Here is a 23406-nt window from a genome sequence, read left to right on the forward strand (position 1 = left end):
ATGTTTGAGGTGAAGAAGCTATAATGGAAACTTTGTGAGCTGCGAAGGACTGAAAACTCCCATTGTAATTTATGACCTTTCATCTGAGGCCAAATGTAAAGGCAATCACAATTGTTCTATATCTCAAGGCTGGCACATAGCAGATGTATGAAGTTTGGAAGTGTTAGACATAAACTTTTATTACCAAATTATAAATAATTTCTACCACTTACAATGTTCACCTTTCAAGTTCATCTTGATTAAAACACACGGGCAGAATGTCACTGATTTCAATGAGTTTTATACAGCTGGAAAAATGCTCTCTGCTTTGTGGAACGATAAAGCAATGCCATATTTTAAAGAATGTACTGATAGCAACGCATGCAAAGTTTTAGACCCAAATCCTTTTTCATCTAGATGACTGAAGCAAAAAGAAGAACCATTAAACAGTGGGTCTCATTTTTTCACACTCGAAGCTTTGAAATCTGCGAGGAGTCTACAGAATGGATTACATAATTCCTTTGAAAACCACCTACCTGAGCACTGGGATTGTGTGACTCAGGAAACAACACATTCTTTAGGTTGTGTATTTACAGTTGTGATTACATTATATAATCTTTGTGAATAAGCAAGAGAGAAATTTTCTTTCCCAATGCAAAACCCACTACACCAACATGCTCAGCAATGTGTCCTATTGCACAGAGGTTCATTTACTCAGTACAGCATGGAAGACTGTTTCAAGGCTTATACAGAAAACCAGGACAAATTTGCTAAGGTGTGGGTTCATGGCTCAGCCTCAAGCCATAGAAGTGGCGAGCTAAGGATACAACGTTGTCCATCTCTATTTCAGTCTTTCGGAATACATATGTTTGTAAATTTAGGACTAAAAAGGAAATTAGAAGGATTTTGTTGACTGGCATCAATGAACCAAGTATCCATAGACAGAAACGATAAAAATAGACAGAAACTATAAAGATAAGTTTAAAACGGACACAGATGAGGTTTTGCAGAGGTCAGGCCACAGCTGGGTGCAGAAGCAGAAAGCTGCTCCCCGTCCTTTGGCAGCAGGTGATCCCATCCAGCTCCTCCCTGCAGCGATAGAGGCGGCGCTACTCAGTGCAGCCACAACCCGCCCCGCTTTAGCGAGCGCGCCCGTCCCGCCGTGTCCCTGCCGCCGCGCCGTACCGCCCGCCGCTGATTGGCCGCGAACGCGGGGCCGGGCGCGCGTAGCAGCGGGTGAGTGTGAGCGGCGTTGTGTCTCGGCCCGGCCGCAATGGGGCACCGGGCGGCGGGGTGCGGGCCGGGCTGTGCCTCGGTGCGGGGAGCGGTGCGGAGGGACCTTTAAGCCCATCCACTTCCAGCCCCCTGCTGTAGGCAGGGACGCCTCCCTCTAAACCGGGTTGTTCGCATCCCCATCCAGCCTGGCCTTCAATGCCTGCAGGGTGGGATGTGCTGCTTATCCATATATCGGCTTTCACATCTATTCCCAGCGTACCGACACAAATCAAGATGAGCCTACGGAAGCAAACTCCCAGTGACTTCCTAAAGCAGATCATTGGAAGGCCTGTTGTTGTAAAGTTAAATTCTGGAGTCGATTATCGAGGTAAGATTCCACCTTGTCTGTGCAGTGAGATGTCCTGCTCCCTTTAGGCTGAGCCTCTCCAATAGCTCAGCCTCTACAATTATTTCTTTATCTCAGTCTTCGTTAAGTTTGGATGCTCTTATCATGCCTCTCCCATGAGGAGACAGGTGTTTTATTCTGGGATGATTTAAACGTTATGATCATGCCAGACATCGCTACTTCAGGTAGGTTTAATTCAGTTGGCTCATCTTAGTGCTCGTTTGTCCTTTGACAAGGAATCTTGGTGTTTGGACACCAGCCCAATGTCATACAGGAGTTATTTTCCTTTCTTTGTTTCCCTCCATTCTCCCTAACTCCCTCCTGGTGCTTACATTTGAGAAATGCACACTTCATTTCTCTACAGAAATTCGATCACTTGTATAAACCAAACATCAGGAAACCCAGCATCTCAGGCTTTTGTTGCAGATCTCTTCAGATTCTGCCTGTAGGCTACCCTTCTCATTTTATGTTTGCACCTCCACCCTCCCAGCCACTGTGAGCACAGCAGCTGCCTGGTTCTCACGTTGGTGTGCAGCTGTAAAATGTCTTGGTTCACTGCCAAGCGCTGTACTCATCTAAGAAGTCCTGGCAAAGTGCACGTGTAATCAGTTGTACAGATGGATATGAATGTAAAAACATTGCTGCATACTGATAAAAAACAGGCAAAATATGAGCCAGGGTGGGCAGCAACAGTATGTGATGCTATTAGTATTCTGGGAGTAAATACAAAGAAAAGAAAGACAACAATGAAAGAAATGAAGATGCACCCTGGCCAGTTGAGTGATAGCTTAAAAAAAAACCCCACAGCCCAACTTCAGCTTGGGGCAAACATTTGTTTTCTGTGGCATCTTGAAGCACTCAGGATTACTGGTGTGAAAATGTTGTCACTGACTTGGCTTGGAAGGTTTTGGTGTATTTAAAACACTTTGTGGCCAGACAGAATTTCCCCATTTATGTGGAAACAGGGATGAAAAACACATACAGGAAAATACCAATCCTCAAGCCATTACAAGTTGGCAAGAAAACTTGAATTCCTAATTATTTAATGGAGGATATTACAGTAACGCTTCTGGAAAATGAGAACATACCCTGGAGGAAGATTCTCAGACTGGAGTTCTCCCCCTCCTCAAATACAGCCAATGTACTGCATGTCTTCAGTTTTAATAGCAGGTAAATTAGATTCTTGTCCATTTTGGTAGTTGTATTTTTAATAGTGGTGTCTGTGTGCAAGGAGGAAGTCAGGAAACACACACAAACAAGATGGAGATGAGCAGCTTGTTAGAAGTTGTTTTATGTATGCAATTAGCAAATTGCATTGTGTACGTATTGCATTTTCTGAGCAGTTCTTCACATCCGTTAATCCCCACATTTAGTTCACTATGTAAATGTTCTGTTTGTACATCACTTAAATTTGGCTGAAGATTTCAGTGTCATATGAAAACCCTTTCCCCGTTGAAGATGTAGAATTGATTTACACAGAAATCACGCTGGCAGCCCATGTTATTCTGTCTATAAGAATGAAAATCACAGAATCACAGAATTGTAGGGGTTGGAAGGGACCTGTAGAGATCATCGAGTCCAACCCCCTGCCAAAGCAGGCTCCCTACACCACGTCACACAGGTAGGCGTCCAGGCGGGTCTTGAATATCTCCAGAGAAGGAGACTCCACAAGCTCCGTGGGCAGCCTGTTCCAGTGCTCTGTCACCCTCACCGTAAACAAATTCTTGTGCACATCCGTGCAGAACTTCCTGTGCTCCAGTTTCTGGAAAATAAATCAGAAAAATGTGCGTGGTGTCCTGTATTAGAAGGGTTATTTCTCACATATATCCTTGATGAGCTTTGGTCAAAACTCAGCTTGTAGCCTTGTTCTTAGGCTGCCCAGTTACACTTTATGTCACAGGTTCTTCTCAGGAGTTGGGCATAAAACAAAAGTAAAAAGCAACAACTAAACTTTCAGAATGGAAGATGTTCTCTTTCAAAGTCACGTCTCAGTGAGTTCTCCCCACCCAGTCATGTACAGGACCTGGAGTTCCCTACTCTCAGTTTAGTTCCTTTAATGCTCTCTGGGCTGCTGACTGACTCACCTGACCACATTTGGAAGTTTAGTTTGCTATGAAGATACAATTTTTTTCCTTGTACTGTTCAAATGCAAAGCCGTTTTGTTTAGTTCAGAAATAAGCTAAAGTTGATTCACTTTTAAACTATCACTCTCTTTAGGTGTCCTGGCTTGCCTGGATGGCTATATGAATATAGCTCTGGAACAGACAGAAGAATACGTAAATGGACAGTTAAAGAACAAGTATGGGGATGCATTTATCCGAGGAAATAATGGTAACTCCTCCTTCTTGTGCTGTATGTACTTTTTACAGCGCTTCTTTTCAGTGCCTGTGCTTTTCCTCAGACCTGGATGAGTTCTGTTCATTAGTAAAGGGGGCTGTTTATTATTAAAGATTCTACTAGAGGTTAAGAAAAATTACTTGCACTTCATTATTGAGCCTTGGAACATCCCGGTGCAGTAGGTGGATTGTAGTACACTTTAAGGACAATTAGCATCCTTCCCCAACACAAGAGAAACTTGCTTTAAACCATGGGCTGATGCTGTGCTATCAGCTAGTTAGGCTATAGTAGTGGGACATGCTAGGGAGAAGAATATCTAAGCATGGAAAAGGTTCACAGGTCAGATGTGAGGAGACTTGGAGAGAAGGTAAATGAAGCAGAGTCTGACAAAGTTACTAGGAAAGAGGGAACAGAAAGAAACAAGATCTGAACCCCACGTTATGTGTGTTGTTTTGTTTAGGAAAGAAACAGTCCTTGAATGAGGTCAAATTATTGTTTTTTTATAAGGAGTTTAGCTTGTTACAGTAAGGTTACATTGCAGCCAGACAATCAATTCTAGGAATAAGAATTTGTTAGGAAAGTTAAAAACAAATGGATGAGAGGCAGGAAAATAAAGTATAGGCTAAAGAACTTAAGACATTCCCTGTTTAGGAGCGTGATGTGATTTCATCACTTGGGCATTCAAAATACAGCCTGCACAGTTCCACTCCAAGGCAAAGGTGTTCCTACAAAGTGCATGGGAAGCACCGCATTACATGATGTTCTGGCAGCAGCAGCCAAGTAGGTGAAAGATGTCTGCTGGTTCATAGGTGCTTGTTAGCATTGCAGGAAGTGCTTGGGATTTCCATCTTTTGTTGAAAGATCATAACGTGGCTGTCCAACACCCTTAATTCTGCTGCTTAAAAGATTCTATCATGCTCTCCTTGTTAATGCTGCAGGGTAGCTAGGCTTATTCTCCCTCCGTGCAGTCTGCATCACCTGGAGCGTACCATTTGACTGTGAATTTAATACTGAGTCAAGTTAGTACATAAATCTGATAGCATTTCTTGGAGCCTGGACTTGAAAGTTCTTGACTTTGCTCATGCTGAACGGGATTAATTACACTCATTTTTAAAAGCCACAGAAGTAGTAAGTATTAAATAAACAGGCTTTGCACATTACTTACTGAAACTCTCATAGCTGTTCTGCTTTCTTCTTTTCACAGTATTGTACATAAGCACACAGAAGAGAAGGATGTGAAGATGCCAGAAGGAGGCTCTTCTGTATTTGTGAATCTCTCCAAATGGATGAGACCTATTTCATTTGTAGTTAATGGTTCACAGGTGACATATTTGAGTGCTTATTTTTTAAAAAATAAATGTAAACCAATGTAACCTTTCTGGATATTTTTGTTTGAAAATATTGTTTTGTTCCTCTGAACAGAAATAAAAATGAAGCATGCAGCAGTGTCACAAGACTAATTCAAAGCACCAGCTCATTTGGTTACACTAGCAGTCACGACAGTACTAATCCATAGGTAAGCAAGTGTAGAACTGCAAATTACAAGTCATGGCAAAAGAAGGGTTTAAGTGATGCTGGGAAGGGAGAAGCATTTGGTGACAACGACCTGTTCCTTTCAGAAAACACAGTCAGTTTCAAATGCCAAACTGCGGTTAAGAGTCACTGGGTAAAAAAGTCAGCTGCTGACTGGTAAATTACCCCAAACATCTTGAATTGTGGGATTGAAATCAGGGATGTGACGGTGACACTTCAGCAGTTAGGGGTGGGGACCGAAATGGAAGAAAAGCCCTAAGGGGTAGCACTGCCCCGCTGTGGAAGTCAGTCACCAGTGAAAAGCTCTCAGCTGGTGCCCCAGCACAGCCAGCAGCCGCATCACCTCCTACCTCTGTTCCCCGCCCCTGCTTGCAGTACCTTTGCTTTTACAACTCTACCACACACAAAGGATTTCTTCAGTAAAAAACAACTTTAATATCTAAAGCTACTCTTTAAAACAGACTGGAAGTCTCAAAGCTTTTACAAACGTATCCTCTTCAAACTGCTCACTCCTACTCTCCCATCCACTTATCCCCAACCTAGTACCATCCATATTTGCTCATTTCTAGCCAGAGAAGTGTAATAATATATTGAACTCATAGCATGGGGTATGTGTCAGGGGAAGAGAAATCTCTGGTAGGCAGTGAAGTTGGATCTTGTTTGTTTACATTCTGCTACAACGCTCCCAGTTAATCAAAGACCAGCGAGTAAACCCAGCTCAGTTTTAGATGGATACTTGCATCAATTTATAAAATAGCTTCTCATTTTATTTGCAGTCAGCCAAGAACTAAACCGTGGATGTTCGGGTTGTCTGATGTTATTGCACATAACGTACTGATCTTTCACAACATTTTCTTGTTCCTCAAGACAAGGATAAAGTTTAGGGTACTGCGCCTTGTGGTAAGGTTTTTGTTTTTAATGAGTTTTCTGAAGCCCTGCTTTATTCTTTGAGCCATCAATATTACATTTGTGAATAAGGGAAAAAAAGTTCTTCTGGCTGTGGATGGACAAACAAGACAACAACTTCTTCCCAAGTACCAGCAGCTCCAGTGCAAGTAGAGAACAGTAACATTTCGGTTTTCTATGGGAGACAGTGTGGATTGCTTTTTTTTTTTTTTTTTTTTTTTTCCTTGTGAATAAAGATTAGGGAATAATTCCAAATTATTTTGCAATTAACAGTTAACCTTTCAACATGAAACACTTCAGAAGTCACTACAGAACACACAAATAGAGATGTTACTTTATAATATCCTTCAGTAATTTATCATTCTTTGACAAGGGCTTGAAAAAGGTCCAGAATGCAAGTACAAATCCACTTGCTGTTTTGTAAGGGACTCTTTCAAAAAGAAAGCTGTGCCTCCAAGTAGAGTGTGCAGCTTCTCATTTATTTTGTCATTTATATACAGCTGGCAGGTTTCTGTGTTCTTCCAGTCAGGGACTTCTTTGTTTTTAATTCTAAGGTTTATTTTTCATTTCTCTTCCTCCTCCACCTACCCAGCTATAACAACAAATTCAACATAGCCTTTGCTTCATTCTCGAGCGTTTGCATCTCTAACTTTATAACTGCATTTCTATTTCTACAAGGCTGGTTATGGAACAACATCCAGTTGTGATCTGCTAATTTAAGAGGCAGAGCATGGTCTAATCACATATTAAACACGAACTTAGATAATATTGTTTAGTTTAAAATGCTGAGATTTTTGTTAATGTATTCCAGATCACGAGGTCACTATTTGCTATGCGAGGTAGGTAAGACAATTTGCATTAAAGAAGAGCTGTTGCAATCTGTATTCAAGTTTCAAAAGTAACTAAAATTATATGTTTAATTCCCACAACCATTGACCTCCACATACATTTTGCAAGACTTTTGCCCTTAATGCAGTCTTCAGCCCATATGTTGAAGTCAACTCAACATTTAAGCCTTACTTTCACAGGCATTCCAATGTTTGGATGTTGTTTGAGTTGGACACAACATCCATTTACTTATTTAGAACCTGTTTTAACTTACTGTGTTGCATATGACAACATACCAGTTAGAAATAAATCAGACACCGGATAGTCTGCTTTCAGAGCAGTATATTGAATGCTGTTCAAAGTCTAATGTACTCCATCCCATCACCAATGTGTATGAACATCAAAGTGTGTATTTCACTAACTCTTGATGCTTAGAAATCACTCAACCAAATTTATAGGATCCTTATCCCATGGGGAGAATGGCTACTGACGGCAGCATCATACATTTTTCACTCTCTTACAGTGTAAACGTATCTTCACACAAACACAGTATCAGATGCTAACGCTTATGTCCTTCATTTACTTATTTTACCGTGTCCTAATGCTCTCTGCCCAGTAGCTGTGAAAAGCTTTTACCTGTAAATCAAGCTCATCTAGGTCAGGACTGAAAGCGAAGTTTATAAATGCTGGTCCATAACAGCAACCACTTTTTTAGAAGAATGCATCCACAATTAAACAATTAAAAGTTAACAAACAAATAAATTGAATTTCCAAGGACACTGGTTTGTGTATGTACATAGTGTCTTAATGCAATGAGATCACTTAAAGAAACTATGGCCATCCAGTCACCGCCCCTTTCCACGCTCTCAGCTCACAGGAAGAGCAGAAACTCCAAAACGCCTCATAGGAATCCAACTCAAAAAGCAATACTACATCACATCTCCTTACACAGAATCCTGACCAGATGTAGCAAGGCCTCATGCTCTATGGGAGCAAAAGAAAGCACGACTGGAAGAAGGAGCCACACGCTCACCACCAATGATGGAACAGCCAGAGACAAGGCCACTACTAAGGTCTGTGGTATCCTGCAGTGCCCCCATATGAAGCGAGCAGGGGATGCTTGGAGAGAATTCTTTTAAAGGTGTGTGGGCTGGGTGTGACACAGTTGCAATTTTCCTTCTGACTTTTGATTCAAAGGAAATCAATGCAAAAGCATTCTCAACAAAATTTATTTGAGCTATGACCATCTTTTTCACATCACCTCAGTGCCACCCAGAATTGTTCTGGGCACCACTTGCCTTTTACCTCACAAAGGTCATGCCCAGTTCTAAGAGGGGGATTACACCATGCTGCTGTAGGTTCCAGCTGCATTGTTCACAGGAGTCAAGAATGTGTGGAAGTGTTTGCAAAGTGACGCCTTAGAGCATTTGACAGATGGCACCGACGCCTGAGCTTTAATATGCCAACCCATGCCTGCAGCCAGCTCCAGCTCATTGTCATTTTTGAAAGCAAACAAACTGTAGAAGCAGTGGTTGTGAGTCTAAGGTTCCTTTGCCAACCTTCTCCAAGGCAGAGAAGGGGCACAGCAGCCAGCTTTCCCTCAGAGGTACCAATCTCACCTGAGGGGCTGCTGCACAAATAGGGTTCAGTGGTGCTAAGCAGGTGCCTGGGGTGCAGCTCTCAAGGACAGCAGAGGCTGCTTGCTGTGGGATCACCAGAGCTGGCTCTGTCTAACAGGAGCCCATGGGCAGCTCCTACTGCCTGCATCACCTGCCTGGCCTTGCTCTCACCAAGTAGCATGGCAAGGTGGCTTCATAAGAACAGCATCCAAGAGCAGAGATGTTTTCTCATAAAGAAATCACACAATAGTTCAAGTGGCCAAAAGGGAGAGCTTCTCTCCTCAGGCAGAGTCAGATTTGCTTTGTGCAGCAGAATGTGGGAGAAATCCATCCAGGCTCTAATGCTATCTGAACTTCTTGTACCCAGCACCTGAAGGGAAGTGCAATTTACTCACTATCTGTATCCCTGTTTTTTTTCTGTCTTACTAAAGCAGCTACCCATTTGTTGTCAGGCCTTTCTTAGTGGGAGCCAGAAAGAATCATGAATCACCCTTCTCCTCATCCCCAGCTGCAGCCCTCAAGTAGTTAAAAAATAAAGTGTTGGGGCAAGGGTAAGCAGAACGTGTAAGACAGTGAGGCACAGGAGGCCGTGCTTTATTTTGTATGCATCTGTACATACTAGTTCATTCCCAACAACATTTGAACCCACTACCAAGCCTCACTAAGTTTGATAGAGGAATAGCAAAAACAGCTGCCTAGGTAGAAGCAGGAGGTCTTGCTGGTACTTCTACTGACCCTCCTTCCAACTACGTGTCAGAGAAGTATCCCCTTTTCCCCCGTCTCCCCAAACACAGAGCCACAGATGTGCACATGTCAACCCTGCTAGTTTGTAAGCAGTGTTCTTCATTCTACCCAATGGAGTATTTTTCTCTTCTAGAAATCTGCGACAGAAATGTCGCTGTGAAAACAATGATCAAGGAGTAAATTGCCTTACATCCCCTTCTCCATGTCAGCTTCCTAACAACAAAGAAATTTACGACAGGAAAAAGCCCAAACTCTCTCCAGTGACAGCAGTGCCACTTGTCTGTGTGTGAGCCCCATCATGAGAGAGATGTGCAGAGCATGGCTGAGCAGAAACGACTCCAGGTCACAGCTCTGGCCAGAAAAGACTGAGGCAATGCTGTCCTGTTGGGTGATGCAACCAAAGGCTACGGGGAGGACTGTATTTCTTACTGGGGGCATACGCCTGTCACTTGGCTTTAGAACTTACAGCTGGGGACTGCGGGTAGGCGCTCATGTTTTGGTGATGACTGTGATGGGATTTTTCCGTCTCTAAGCAGAAGGCAATGCTGACGTTTGGTTTGACTGCCACTTTGAAGCCCTCAAGCTCTCTGCTTGAGTGCAGACAGCAAGGATGAACTCAGTGTAAGGCTGTATTTCAGCCTCACTGAACTAAGTCCTGAATAAGTCCTGTCTAGGCTGTGCAATTCTCTGGCTTGCTACTGAGCTGAGCAGGGCTACCTGCAGGCAACACCCTGCAGCTCCATGGTGCTTCTGAAAGCCACATAAGCCCTGGGGCTTGCTGGAGGTGCATAGTGAAATGCATGCCTAAGGCACAGCAGCAGCTGAAGAAGGCTGTGTGATGCTTCAACAGCACACTATAACTCAAAGATGCACATTTACCTGCAATGCTGCTTTCGAGTCTTGTTGCTCCACGTCAGAATGGCTGCAATGCATTTGATGGGTTTAGATGTTTTCCTTTGGATTGGCAGAGGTCTGGATCTGGAATTATAGGCAAGGAGTTGTTTAAGTAGAGAATATGTAAGTGAGGAACATCCAAAAGAATCTAGCTCATTTCAAGAAAGGATTAGGTACTAAAATAAAATTACTTAAATATACTCTTTATACAAACATGTAAAGTATGGGCAATTGCAAACTGAAATAGAAGCAGGGCAGTCTTGCAGTGTCCTACAGAGGCCATAGCACCAGCAAGAACTTCTTCCACTTCCAGACATGTCTGTCAGCAGAGAAGGACTTGAGGGCACCAAGTCTTCCACCATCACCCCTCCCATCCATAAGTGATGGAGCTGGGTGCATTCCCTGCCACAAGGCCTAGCTTCAGCCCTGAAGCAGCTCCACCTCCAGCAAGAGCCCTGCCCCACTGGCCTGATGCTGATGGCCAGGGCTGGCCAAGGGTCTAGGCTGCCACAACAGCCTGAAGGGACATGGGCCAGGTCCAGTGCCACAGCCAGGCCCTAGCTCAGGCAGGGACCAGTGGTGTCCAAGGACCTGGTGAGGGATGCTGATACAGCTGGAACTGCTTTGCCAGCACCTGCTGTGTAACCTCCTGAAGTACAGCAAAGCCCATTACAGGCAAGGTGACAATGGGCATTACCAATTTATATGGCCATGCCAATTTTGTGCTGGGAAGTAGATGTGTTGTTTATGCAAACCTGTGCATGACACAAGCAAACCAAAGCCCATTTTCAGGCTTTTTGGCTCAGGTGGATAAGCACCTGTCTGAAGGGTGACCTGAGGCTGAGGGGATTGCACCTGTCCAAGCCAGCTTCCCGTCCCATTGTGCCTCTGCAGGGGCCCAGCACAGCCCATGCACATCCCAGGGTTTTCTGCTACCCTTCCCTTCCCCCCACTCCTTTGCTTTTTGCTTTGTTTTCAATTGCCAAAGCTTGGAGATTAAAAACTGAAGAAAAAGAAAACACAAAAAATGAGGTTACTGGGATGTGAAGATGAAAACTAATGTGATTACGGCTGGATTTGGGCACTGCTGGCACGTTCCCGTAGTCAGCGGGTGCAAGCAGTAACAGCTGCTGCGCTTCCCATTAGAGGAGAAAGTGAAGACCTTCCCTGACGGGATGCATTGCTGGCAGGCTGGGGACGCGGCGGCAGCAGGCAGGAGGTAAGTGCGTGGGGCCAGCGCTGACATGGGCCCAAACCCGCACCCACTTCCAGATGTGGGTGGCTTCAGCCCCAGGGGTGACTCTCTCACTGCCTGTGAGTGTGTGGGGAAGGGTGTGGGAGGCAGCGTGAGCAGGATGGGAAGGGGGAAACTGTAGCCTGGGAAGCTCAGGAGGAGCAGAGCTGCTGCTCAGAGGTACTTGTGTGAGCTGCCACTAGAAACCTCATCCAGCAAAGATTTGGATGTCTGCAGCTGGCTGTAAGAGCAGGAGGGCATCTCACCACCAGAGCACACAGCTGATGGGAGTGCGACGGTGCCCTGCTGCAGAAAGTTGAACTGCATCCTTCTGGCTTCAGGCTGGGCACAAGCTGTTTTGTGCGAGGGGTTTCAATCAGCTGGCAAGTTTGAAAGTGATGTAAATGGGGGCGTATGCTGGACCTCCTCGGGCTCTGATTCTTTTTCATGTCTTTACATTGACTGAATGTAACAAAGTTTAAGCCAGGAAAAGCTGCATGTTGAAAAGGTTAGGAAGAGCTGCATTAAAAGCAGGACAGTACGCAATAAACATGGTGCACTTACGCTTCATCCTCATTTGCAAAAGGGCCTGGGAAACTGGAATAAGAAAATACCTTGTCTAATCTGGAGACGTGTGTTTTGCCAGCAACCCAGTCTGGGTGATAACCAACAGCACAGAGCACTAAGCATAGAACTTGTGGAGTTCAGCAAGGGTAGAGGGAGCTGAGCTGAGTCATTAACAACCCACACAGAGCCTTATCCTCCTGCTAAATATGACCCAAATGTCTGCAGCAAGGTCTCTCCCAGCCATTCACCCTATGGATGACTTCACTAGAAACGTGTCTTCTGGCAGGGTCTTCTCCTTCCCAGCACCAGCAATTTTCTTCCAAATGTGGAATTCTGTGGATTCCCAAAGAGGATCCACACGCCACAGGGATCATTTGTTCCTCTTCATTTAGAAGCTGTGGGAAAGGCCGCTCAGCTAACTGGAAGGTGACAGACACCGCTCCGGAGTGGGTGCACCGGCCACATCCCCGCGTGGCATGGAGGAGAGGCATAAGGCCCACCTGGCAGTGGCTGCCTGTGTGTGCACCATGCTCTGCCTAGTCTCCTGCACATCTGCCTTCTCGCACGGCGCCAGCCCCTCTGCTTGTGCTGATATGATGCCCAGGCACCTGCGGGCTCATCTGCACAGCCCCACCAACAACTACGTTACTATCCACACCAACGTGTCCTTCTATGCCCCAGGAGACAAAGTCCCAGGTGAGGACAGCTGCTGGTTCTGTCTTAGCCCAGTACCACAGAAAGCCTTAAAACAGTTATTAGTCTTCACTAGTGGCAGGTTTGCAGACAGTCTTTCAAATTACATTCATTTGTGACTTGAAACCCAGCGTTCTGAGCGGAGCAGCTTTCTGCTCCGTGCTCCTGACTCAGAGGAGCAATTATTTAGGAAACATTTATGAATCTGAAAACTCCACGCTATCTAATTGTGAGTGATGACATTAATCTTAGAGAGGGATGGGAAGAGGGACACCATCCTCACGGCACAGCTCTGGGTGCATTATGCCATATCTCATCACTAGAAAATGAATGTACTTACAGAGAGATCCTGTCTGCAGTGCTTTGCCTAAAGCTTTCTCAGGTGGTGCCTGGCCCCAGATCCCCACTGTGCTGCACATCACAGACAGCTGGTAGGTTTGGGTGCTTTGGGTGGGATTTATCTCAGCTGCCTCGCACCGTACAGACCCCAACACACAATGGCACATGAGAGGAGCCTGTGGAGGGTGAGCCACCCCTCTGCCTCTCATCCTGTAAGGGATGGACTCAGGGCATGAGGGTTGATTGCCCAGGCTGCAGGCAGAGCTGAGAGGCACCATTCTCCAGCCCATTCAATTTCCCTTTCCATCCCCGTCCAAATAACTCTCCTTCAAGGGCAGCATGCAATTTTCTGCATATGTGCAGTGTGGTACCCAAATCTCTCCTTAAAGGTGGCTGCATACGGCCTAACGCAACGTGGTTAGCATTATAATCCAGGGGGAAGAACACTGAAGCCAACTGCCTGTGCAGTTTCATACTACAAAGCTGTAGTCTGGCACCCTGTATCCAGCACATCCAACACAGATTGTAAGGGCAAAGGTTGTAGGATGCTGTGGGGTTTTTTTTGACAAGGTTTTCTTTTGATTTCACAGGTGCTGATGGAGATTCCATCACAAAAAAATCACCTGAGAACTACAGCACAAATCCCTGTGTGTGCCATGTTTTGTCTTGCAGTGACAGTGAGGAGCAGCCGGGATTTCATGGGCTTTTTGCTTCAAGCTCGCAAAACGTCTAATGATGAAACTGCTGGCACATTTGTCTTCATTCCTCCTGGCTCCAAGCTGCTGTCTTGCTTTGAAGATGGTGATACTGTCACCCACTCGGACAAGTCCCTGAAGAGAAACCTGTCCTTTGTATGGAAAGCGCCAGACCAACCCATTGGAGACATCAAATTTTTGTAAGAACACATCAGTCCCTGACCGGTGTTGGTGTCCTTGCTGTTTCAGTCTTTCCCATCTTTCAGCTTTCACAAGCTTGGCTGCATTTTTCCACTGTACTTTTCTAGCACAGTGGTTTGATGTCTCTTGAATTCTATAGAGCTAAGCACTTATGAAATCCTGCAACAGCGTCCCAGCTGGTAAATAAATCCCCATTTGTATCTGCTGGGTACTGCTTTCTTTTACTTACATGGTCACTGTTTACTCAGAATAAATGTGCTGGCATCTCCCAACCTAAGCAGTTAGGAAACAGAAACGTTAAAGCTTAAGGAGAGAACTGTGCTCTGCCTGCTCTTCTAAATAACACACCCTGTAGGACTTCCCCGCCTACAGGACAATGCCAGATGTCATTGCTGTGTTGAATCTCTGTTTTTAGTTTACTGTTTGTTTGTTTTATTCATGTTCAATGTAAACAGAGTTACTCCCAGGAGGATTAAGTGGGGAGCGCTGGGTCAAAACCTTACATCGCTGTTTTGCACCAAAGTCCAATTTTGGTTCTGAACTGGAATAAAAATAAAATAAATAATAAAATCTAACTGGCTGCCTTAGAGGGAGCACAGGGACTTTTTCATTTTGGAATAGACTAAATTGTTTTAACTTCACAAAATTGCTTAGAAGCTCCTTGGCCAGATCCCTGGCTGCATCCCAAAACACAGGCCTCCTGGTGAGTGCTGTGGCTTGCACATCTCATCGTGATTCAACATCAAGTAATTGAAACAAAAAATATTTCTGCTCAGCATTTCCATTTTGCCCACTGTTTCAGATTGGGAAGCATTGTTAAAAACACTTGAAAAGCAAACAGATAAAAGCAGCCCAAGCGCTGCCATGCCTGTTCCTAGACACCCGCTCTGACTCCCCCTGCACCCTGCAGCTGCTGCCCTCCAAGGCAGCCCCACAGCCTTCTCTCCCCAAGGCCATGCCATGCCTCCAGCCACATCTCCAGAAGAAACTCCAATTGCTCCCTCCTCCCTGCTCTCTCCCCATCTCCCACTTCTGCTGCTGCTTCTGCTCTCAGATCCACCCCCCTCCCACTCCCAATTACTTATAAATCAGTAAACTTTGGGCAGATTTAAAGCAGAAAGCAAACGGCACGTGCTGTAGAGGTGATCCCCAGCTGCATTGTAATTCCATGTTTCATAACTTGTGTTACAACATCTAAGAAAGCTTCTTGTTCCATTTAAAAGTGTCTCCCAAGAACCATTCAGCACAGGAAAAGCAAGGTCGTTCCTGCTTTATCTCATCTTCTCAGGCGTCTGAGCAATCTGAGCTGAAATCCTCCCCCAGCATGAAGCTTCCCCACGCTCTGGGGACGTGGCTAAAGGCTGGCACCTGATGAAAAGCAGAGTGTGAGGCAGGTGCAAATATTGAAGGGCTGAGAAGTGCCTGTGGCTTTTTCTACCTATTACGCCATTTGTACAAGTTACACTGACCTGTATTAATTAGTAAATACCTCTGTTGTCTCCCTGCCTACGGAGGATTATACACAGAGCTATTCAAAAAGTTTTCCAAATGTACTTCTACCAACACAGCAAATATAAAAGCTTTTTTTTTACTTCTTTTCAGTTCCCACACATTTTTGACTGACTGTAATTATGAGTGATCCTTCACTCGCTATCTTTCATATGGGAGCCAGTACCTTTTATTGGTAATATAAGATGTGTGACGAGCTAATCCTTTAAAATATTTTCATGCTGCCTTTAGATTAAAGCACTCCTTCTGATTAGCCGAGCATTCTGATCTTTTATTAATAACACCGAGAGAGTAAATTCCTGCATAATTATCTCTCAACAGCATCTCTGTAGTCCAGTCATACTTTGTTTACTGGGCAAGGATCGAATCGACCACCGTGGCTCAGCGAGGGCACAGTGACACATCTGCTGGAGGCAGCAGGAAGGCCGGCCCTGCAGCACCTGCACCCACGCAGGAACCTGCCAGCCCCCACATGGCTGGCACAGCAAGCAAAGGTACGTGGTTTGTTGCTGACAGTTTCCAGCAGGCTGTTTTTACAGCTTATTCCTTGCAATCATTGAAGACAGAAGAGATAAACAAGCTAAAGAGGCCCATTTAACTTTTTTCAGCTGCTGGTGAGATCAGTGATGGCCGTGAAGAACTCCCTGAAGAGAAGGCACAAATGGGCATCCTAGGTAACAGTCCCAAGGACGGTACCAACAGGATCAACACTGTTGCCAGATCCCATGATTTGAATGAAAACCCTAAAACACTGCTGAAAAATCCCTAAATGTATTTCACCTGAAGTCCTAGGTCCTAAAGAAAAGCAAGTGCAGTTAGCAAAGCTGCCCACATACTGGAATACATTTGTCTCTGAATGTGATCACTACCCTTCAGGCATGTAGTTATTTGTATTAACGCAGCCTCTGGTTGGTAAAAAGCTCTAAGAATTTACTTACATTTCAATCAGATCTGTTTCTCAGCCTTTTTGGCATAGCATCAAGGCTGCTGAGCTTTAATTATTTTACTTGAATGCCTGTTAGTCAGCAGGCTTTGCTTCTTTACTGCCTGTCTGGGTTCCTATTTAAAACCAAGTGCCTTAAAAATAAAATCAGTGCTGTGATCCTGACTAGTAAATGCTAGCACCAAGTGCGACTGAAAAGAAACAAAGCAAATAAAGTTGACTTCTGCTCTTCTCTTGCTTTTTTCTGTCTATGTCTCGCTAGGCACTGGCTCTTCCATTGCCAACCCCAGCTCCCTTGAGTACACCAGCCCAGCTTTGGTCAGCCTAGCCGGCATCACACCAACACCAGTGCTGGGGTCAGGCACTGGTGTCCACTCAGATATGCAGCCCACTGCTGAGCCAACACAGCTGTCCCAGACTTTGTGGAGTGGAGGGAGCAGCCCCAGGAGTAGCTCAGGGCTGGAGCCATCGCTTGCCTTCCAAGAGCCAGGCATGGCCGATGCTCTGCAAAGCTTCCTCTTCCAGGACTATGCCTCCAGGCAGAGCCTCCCCGACAGGTACTGCACCATGTGATAGCCGGGCAGTGGGAACAGCTGCTTCTCCAGCAGCCCTGGGGAAGGAAATCAATACTGGTTTCACTGTGGGTAAATGAGGGTGTTGGTAAGGTGTGTGTGGCTGTAGGGGCAGCTGGGAGGATGCCTGCTTGCTGAGTTTTCGAAAAATAATCCTTTAGAGATTGCTTGTGACAGACGGTGGCAGTGAGGCAGTCACAGCGCAGGCCTTGTGCTGAGCAGCCCAGCAGAGCTGCCCTGCCAGGTGCCTGAAAAATGGGATCAGCGCTATTGACCAGAATTGATTGCTGCAATATTTTTCTAAAAGTGCTGCAAATATCCAAAGAAATGGTGAAGTTAACAGAGCTATTTCTCCACCTGCAGGGAAAAGGAAGAAAGGCTTTAAAGCAATTATGTAATGTTGCCTTGAGGAGGCCTGCTCAGATGTCTGAAAGGCCACACGACCTTTAATGCAATGTATTACACCGTGGGTGTAAAGGATGGGGCAATGACTCAATGATCAGACGTTCTGCAACACGTGGCCTACATCGTCTGTGTTGACTGTGCACCACGAGGCTGCTCTTCACAAGTTGTGCACACTGTAGAGCTGAAGGGCTCTACTTCTGTGCTCTGAAGTGGCAGGTATCACATATTAACTCCATATTTTCTGTTTCAGAGCACAAAGTACGGCCAGCATTACCAACCCACACCCGTGTGTGACATGCAAAGAAGAAGGGCAGGTAAGCACTGAGGATGAGGCAGATTCATTTTGTTTTCTCCAAAGACAGAAACTGCTAGAAGCTGGTGAGAGTTCTTTGAGAAGATGAGCATAAAACCTCTCTGTGCTTCACAACACAGAGAAGCATGTACATGCCTCACGAGTGACCAAAACTACTTCGAAGTTGTTGAGATCTTTGTTGTTGTTGTTGTTTTAACCTTAACTGGGAATTGCTTTCTCTCTCTTCCGTTTTCTTCTTTCCTGATGTCTGGGTTGCTAAGAGTTCCACTACAAAACCACCCCAAAGTGATTTTTTCTGTATGCAGCTATGACAGCTTCATGCTGTCCAAAATGACTCCATTTCCCCATCAGTAGGTGGGATCCCTCTCTGCCCAAAGCTCCTTGAAGTCGTCACCTCCTTGAGGTGTCGCTGAAGGCCTGCTCTGTATATAAAACATAAACCTATAGAGCTTCTATGGCACTTTCCTATTTCTCCGAGCACTGAAATGCCTACAAAGAAAACAATCTCCTTTGTGTGCTCACACAAGCACGCATGAGGAAGAGAGGTGAAAACAAAAGAGGAAGGGCCCATTCAACAGGTAATGAGACAGATATTTAGAAAGGACGCAGAACAAATTAAGGACAGACATGTAATGTGAGCATCTGGCATAGCAGTAGGGAGAAGGGAGGAAATGGCTGAAGATGGGAACTAATGGAAAGGAAGACTGATTGTGCAAGGCAAGACTGACCAGAAGAGCATAATGAAATAAAAATACTGAAAAATTATGCAAGAAAGGACAGAAGCAGTACAAAGATGGGAGAAAATATGTGAGACAGAGCAAGCACTTTTTCCACAGCAAAGCCCCAAACCCTGCAATATATCCATATGTGGTGTTACACTGAGGTCTAGTGAGCCACGCACAAGCAATATTAACTTTGTCGGTCAGCTACAGTTTGCAGTTCAGCTACTGAGGTTTTTTTACCTACTACCTATATTTTACCAGCATCTTTCCTTGGAAATTGTCTCTGCAAAGGATGCTCTGTGACTCCCCCTTACTTTTGTTCACAGCTTGCCAGGGTTCCCATCTCAGCTTTGTGGTCCTGTCACACTGCCTTCCCAGCAAGCTTTCAGATTCACTAGTGAAGGCAGAGGGTGAGATTTTCTCTGGTGTAATTAACGGATGTGTGAAAGAGCCTGCTGGGCTGGACAGCAGCCAGCTGCTAAGGGTCAGATCCAAATCTCAGGGAAGCCAAAGAAAAGACTCCAGTACATTTCTCAGGATTTGGATTGGGCCTCAGGTGCACAGTGGGAATAGAAACATTCTGTGGGGGCCTCCTAAATTGTAAGATTGTTTCACAGTTAGTCTTGGATGGTATCTGTAGAAAAACCTGGACTGCAGACCTGGCGGTCATTTTGTGACTGATAAAATAAGGTGCCTGGCACCAAGCAGAGCCCCTAGAAAAGCACAGGAGCAAGAAAGAACAGTAATGTGAGCTATCACGTGTGGCTAAGCAACACTGAGAGGCAGCAGATTTCAAACAGGCTGTGCAGACTGAGAAGAGAAGACGGACTTTGGGGAGAAACTGTGGGTTTTATGTGACTGGCCCCAAAATGCTGAAGCCTAAATGGCCTTCTTGGTCCTTCAGTTCCACAGTTTGACTCACGGCCTTTGAAGGGCTATGCTGAATTTCAGTGGACCCAGCGTGAACTTAAACACAAATCATGGCTGGGAGGATACATCCATCCTTGCAGAATGATGCTGGCATCACTAAAAGCAGGAACTGTTCATTAAGTGATTCTTCTGTTATAACAATGACCGTGCAAAATACCGCAGCAACAGTGGGAGCTGCAGACTTGTGCAAAGCAGTGAGTGACCCTCCTCTCTGCCTGTGACCTTCCTCTCTGCTCCTTCACACGCTCCACCTTGCCCCATGGCACTGCTTCATCTCCCCTGACAATTGTGACACAGAGAGCAGTGCCAAATCCAGCTTATATCCAAAATGCTACTGAGTAACCAGAGGATGAAATAGGTTATTCTAAGGCTGAGGGACACTTCAATCAGAAACACAGAGCTGAATGATAGGGAAGACAGTAGTGGATGAGAGTCTAATCAACCTCCTTTCTGTTCCCTCACTGGAATTCTTGCCGTGTTTTTGCTTTCAAAGGCAAGTACTGAGAACGGGGCCACCCCGGAAACCTCCCTGACAGCAGCAGCTTCTTGGTCCGCCCTACACATACACTCTCATCTCAGCAAAGCCGCTGTGACAACAGCCTGGTTTAGCAATGAGGACACAGTCAGCAATTTGTCATTGGCCTGGAGGCAAATGGCAGAAAGCAAACCACCCCGGCAGCCACAGGAGGAGGAGGTCAGTGAGGAGGTGGGTGGGCACACGCTGCCGTGGGTGACCAGAGCAGGTCCCAAACCTGCTGTCCCAGGGAAGGGGGACGACTCTCGCAGAGGGACACGTCTGATAGCAGCCCAACTTGGCATCCTCCTGGTCTGCACGGTGGTGCTGGGGCTGGCTGCAGCAGCTGGCCTGCGCTATATCTGTGCCAGGTACTGCCACAAGAGGACAGAAGTGTCCTTCAGTGAGCCAGGCAACAACGTCATCGCCATCAAAGACAACGGGGAGATGATGCACTTCCGCAAGATCCGGGAGAACAGCTTCGTGCTGGTTCAAGCTGAGTACAACTGGATCAGCCCGTCAAGCAGTGGGAAAAGGAGAATAATGTAAACACCGGCAGTACTCACAGTAGTGCCATGTAGATGAGCCAGCCGCCCCTGCAGGTGAAGACAGCTGAGATATATGTAATACCAACTCTAGAAGGCAGTAGTGTCCTTGCTGTCTATGGGCAGACATATAGGTGTACAAACATGATGCAGCTAACTCAGCTAGATGTGTTAGTCAAAGTATCTGGGCTACTGCTGCTAAGAGAATAAAAGTAACTACTGTTCTGTGTGTTACACGTAGAGCAATTAATATTGTATATCTGCTCATTAACTGTCATTGCAACCATTACTCTTCCTCTGCTGCCTTAAGGCTGAAGCAGAAGAAAATAAAAACTGAAATTCTTGCTCTGCACTGTACTGTTGTCTCCTATTTAATCTCAGCAAAACCTTCCAGTGTTACATTTCCTTTTCCTTTCCAGGAACTAGAAACCCTTGGTTTGAACCACCGTTTTCATTTAGAAGCACACAGGTTCAGGTCTGTGCACTTGCTGTGTTTCAGATGACAAAATACTTGCCAGTAAATTTAAAGTTTCAACGGGAAAATAAAATGCAGCAACTCACCAGTACAGAGCATTGATCCACTGAATGCTGAATTGATCTAAGGGAAAGAAACACAAGGTGGGAGAAACCAGATTTTGGGGGAGAAACATGCCTCCTCATCAGGTGCAAATGGAATAAAACCTTTCCCATCCATTTACACCTGATGAAGAAGCTTGTTTAAGCCTGACAGCCAGCATTTACTTTGAATTTTACTCAGTCAAGTCAGTTATGAGTCAATCCAGTTAACACCCAGCTAACACACACTGAGAAATACCCTTCCCAGGTCACTCTGGAGGTCCCCAGCAAAGACTGCCTGATAAAATAACAGCACCCTTGTACTCCAAGTTTGTGCAATCCCTGCTCCGACTGCACGCTTTTCAGCAGGAGGTCACAAAAACAGCCTTTGGAAAACATGAAGACCCTGGGTGCATTCCAAGAAGGGAAGGTGGTGAAAGTAAAGGCAACAGCTTGTTTTACTAGGAGGTCTATAGGTTTCTAAGCACAAGTTCAGACATATACAATGGAATTCCCCTCTTACATCCTTTCCAGAAAGAAAGAACGTTTCCCTAACTCAGTGCAGCTTCCAGTTGACTCAAGTACACCGCATTTAATTCATTGTTAATGCAGCCCCAAAATTCCTAATTAACTGAGAAAATAGGTCAACAAACTCTTAAATATTTAAAGAACTATCACATATTATTTCAAAAAACTTCTCGTGATGGCATAGTTGTTTATGAATTAATTACAAATACCTATGTCCTTTTCCACTCCCTCTCCAGAGTTAATATTATCAGACTGGCACAGCTTGAAAAATGCCCCTTTCTTCTCCCCAGCACTGTCCCCATTGCCCAGCACTGTTCTTGCCAGGCTGGCTGCAGAAAACAAAGGCTTCAGTCTGAAAAGAAGATGTCTGATTAGGAGAGCAGCACTTCAACGATATTCTTGCCTTCTGCCAAGCTCTACCTTCTGTTAAACTCAAGCAGCTCTGGTATTATTAGTAATAAAACCAGTAATGGTGAGCTCCAAGGGACGTTCTCCTCTGAATTAGAAATGAGTTCTGCTACTTTGTGGATTTGGCTGGGACCGAAAGTGCTTGTGTTTTTCTCTTGTCTTCTGCGTGATGATGCTTCATTTATTGTAGTTGCCATGACAAGAGGGATCGGGGTTTTATCTCTTAATGCTGTTAAAAACACAAGCACTGATTAATTCATTAAAAGGCAAATCATTCAAACGCCCCACGTTCTTAAGTGACCTGCCTTTTATTGAGATTAATCTGAGCTCACATTTGTAGCAGATTTAGAAGAAAAAATGACAGAGCACGAAAAGGAAAGACACAAACCATTCTAATACAAATTAGAGTGAGAAGTGAAAGAACTTCTCTTGCTGGGTGGATGACTGTGTTGGTCACAAATGTAGACCATGGGAGACCTTAGTTCCTCCAGGCAAGTCAGCCCGAAGCAGCCTGTGCCCACACAAGGCTGCCATCTCTCAGCCAAATGCTTGGTGCCTGAACTGCCGGCAGAGGGTACCAAAAGGGGTTCTCCTCTATCACTAATTCACACCCATCTGAGTCTGTCTCCCACCAAGCAAACAGGCATCAGGCACAGCTTTGGCAGCGAAGACTCCCATGGCTGTAATTCTTTGGTGACACTATGATGCTTGAGCTGTCCTAACTTAAAGAAAATACAATTTAGAAACAACTATCTACTGTACAGACATGTCCATTTATCACTCCTTTACCTGCACGCTCATTTTCCCATCTCACGTCACTGTGATTGCTGCTTTCTCACCTCTTTACTTAGAGAAAAACCCACTGTCCCTAAATCATCAGTCCTGGGTGTTGAACATCTAATTCCATCACTGATTCTATCTGCTTTTCCATGGTATCAATATCAGTTTGCCCATCATCAAGCCCTCCCTAAGCGTGTTCCCATTTGACTGGGAGCTGATGCTTCCTCATACTATGCTGCAGATGCCCCATTAAAAGACTCCTAACCCAACTCCAGTTAGCAGAGGATGGCAGCCCTCCAATACCATCAGTGACATTAAATGTAATGCAGAGGGGCTGCATTAAGAAAAGCATTTGGCCCAAAGCTCAATTAAATCATTGTGGACGTTTCCTGCATTGGTTGAATTGTCACTATCAAGCAAATATCAAACACGCACTAATTTTGCCTGCTCCAAAATGGGCGACAAGACTCACAGGAGAAGTCCAAAACTGGA

General features: G+C 45.2%; 2 protein-coding genes across 3 annotated transcripts; both read left to right on the top strand.

Moving 5' to 3' along the window:
* The first annotated feature begins 1112 nt into the window (after positions 1 to 1112).
* LSM6 (LSM6 homolog, U6 small nuclear RNA and mRNA degradation associated) lies at positions 1113 to 5320 on the top strand. Of its 2 annotated transcripts, XM_015861167.1 has the most exons (4): positions 1113 to 1215; positions 1470 to 1582; positions 3818 to 3931; positions 5142 to 5320. In XM_015861167.1, exons 2-4 carry the CDS (start codon positions 1489 to 1491, stop codon positions 5174 to 5176), a joined length of 243 nt encoding a protein of 80 aa, XP_015716653.1. In that variant the 5' UTR covers positions 1113 to 1215; positions 1470 to 1488; the 3' UTR covers positions 5177 to 5320. The 2 variants fall into 2 exon arrangements, with proteins under 2 accessions (XP_015716653.1, XP_015716651.1); XM_015861165.1 differs by lacking the exon at positions 1113 to 1215 and having other exon boundaries at positions 1222 to 1582.
* A 7393-nt stretch (positions 5321 to 12713) lies between these two features.
* On the top strand, positions 12714 to 20987 carry REELD1 (reeler domain containing 1). The gene is made up of 7 exons (XM_015861088.2): positions 12714 to 12958; positions 13967 to 14189; positions 16021 to 16193; positions 16308 to 16373; positions 16905 to 17199; positions 17870 to 17933; positions 20078 to 20987. The coding sequence occupies exons 1-7, from the start codon at positions 12739 to 12741 to the stop codon at positions 20645 to 20647; spliced, it is 1611 nt and encodes a 536-aa protein (XP_015716574.2). The 5' UTR covers positions 12714 to 12738; the 3' UTR covers positions 20648 to 20987.
* The last annotated feature ends 2419 nt before the right edge of the window (positions 20988 to 23406 follow it).

The sequence above is a fragment of the Coturnix japonica genome, chromosome 4 (genome assembly GCF_001577835.2).
Source record: "Coturnix japonica isolate 7356 chromosome 4, Coturnix japonica 2.1, whole genome shotgun sequence".
NCBI classification, from domain to species: domain Eukaryota; kingdom Metazoa; phylum Chordata; class Aves; order Galliformes; family Phasianidae; genus Coturnix; species Coturnix japonica.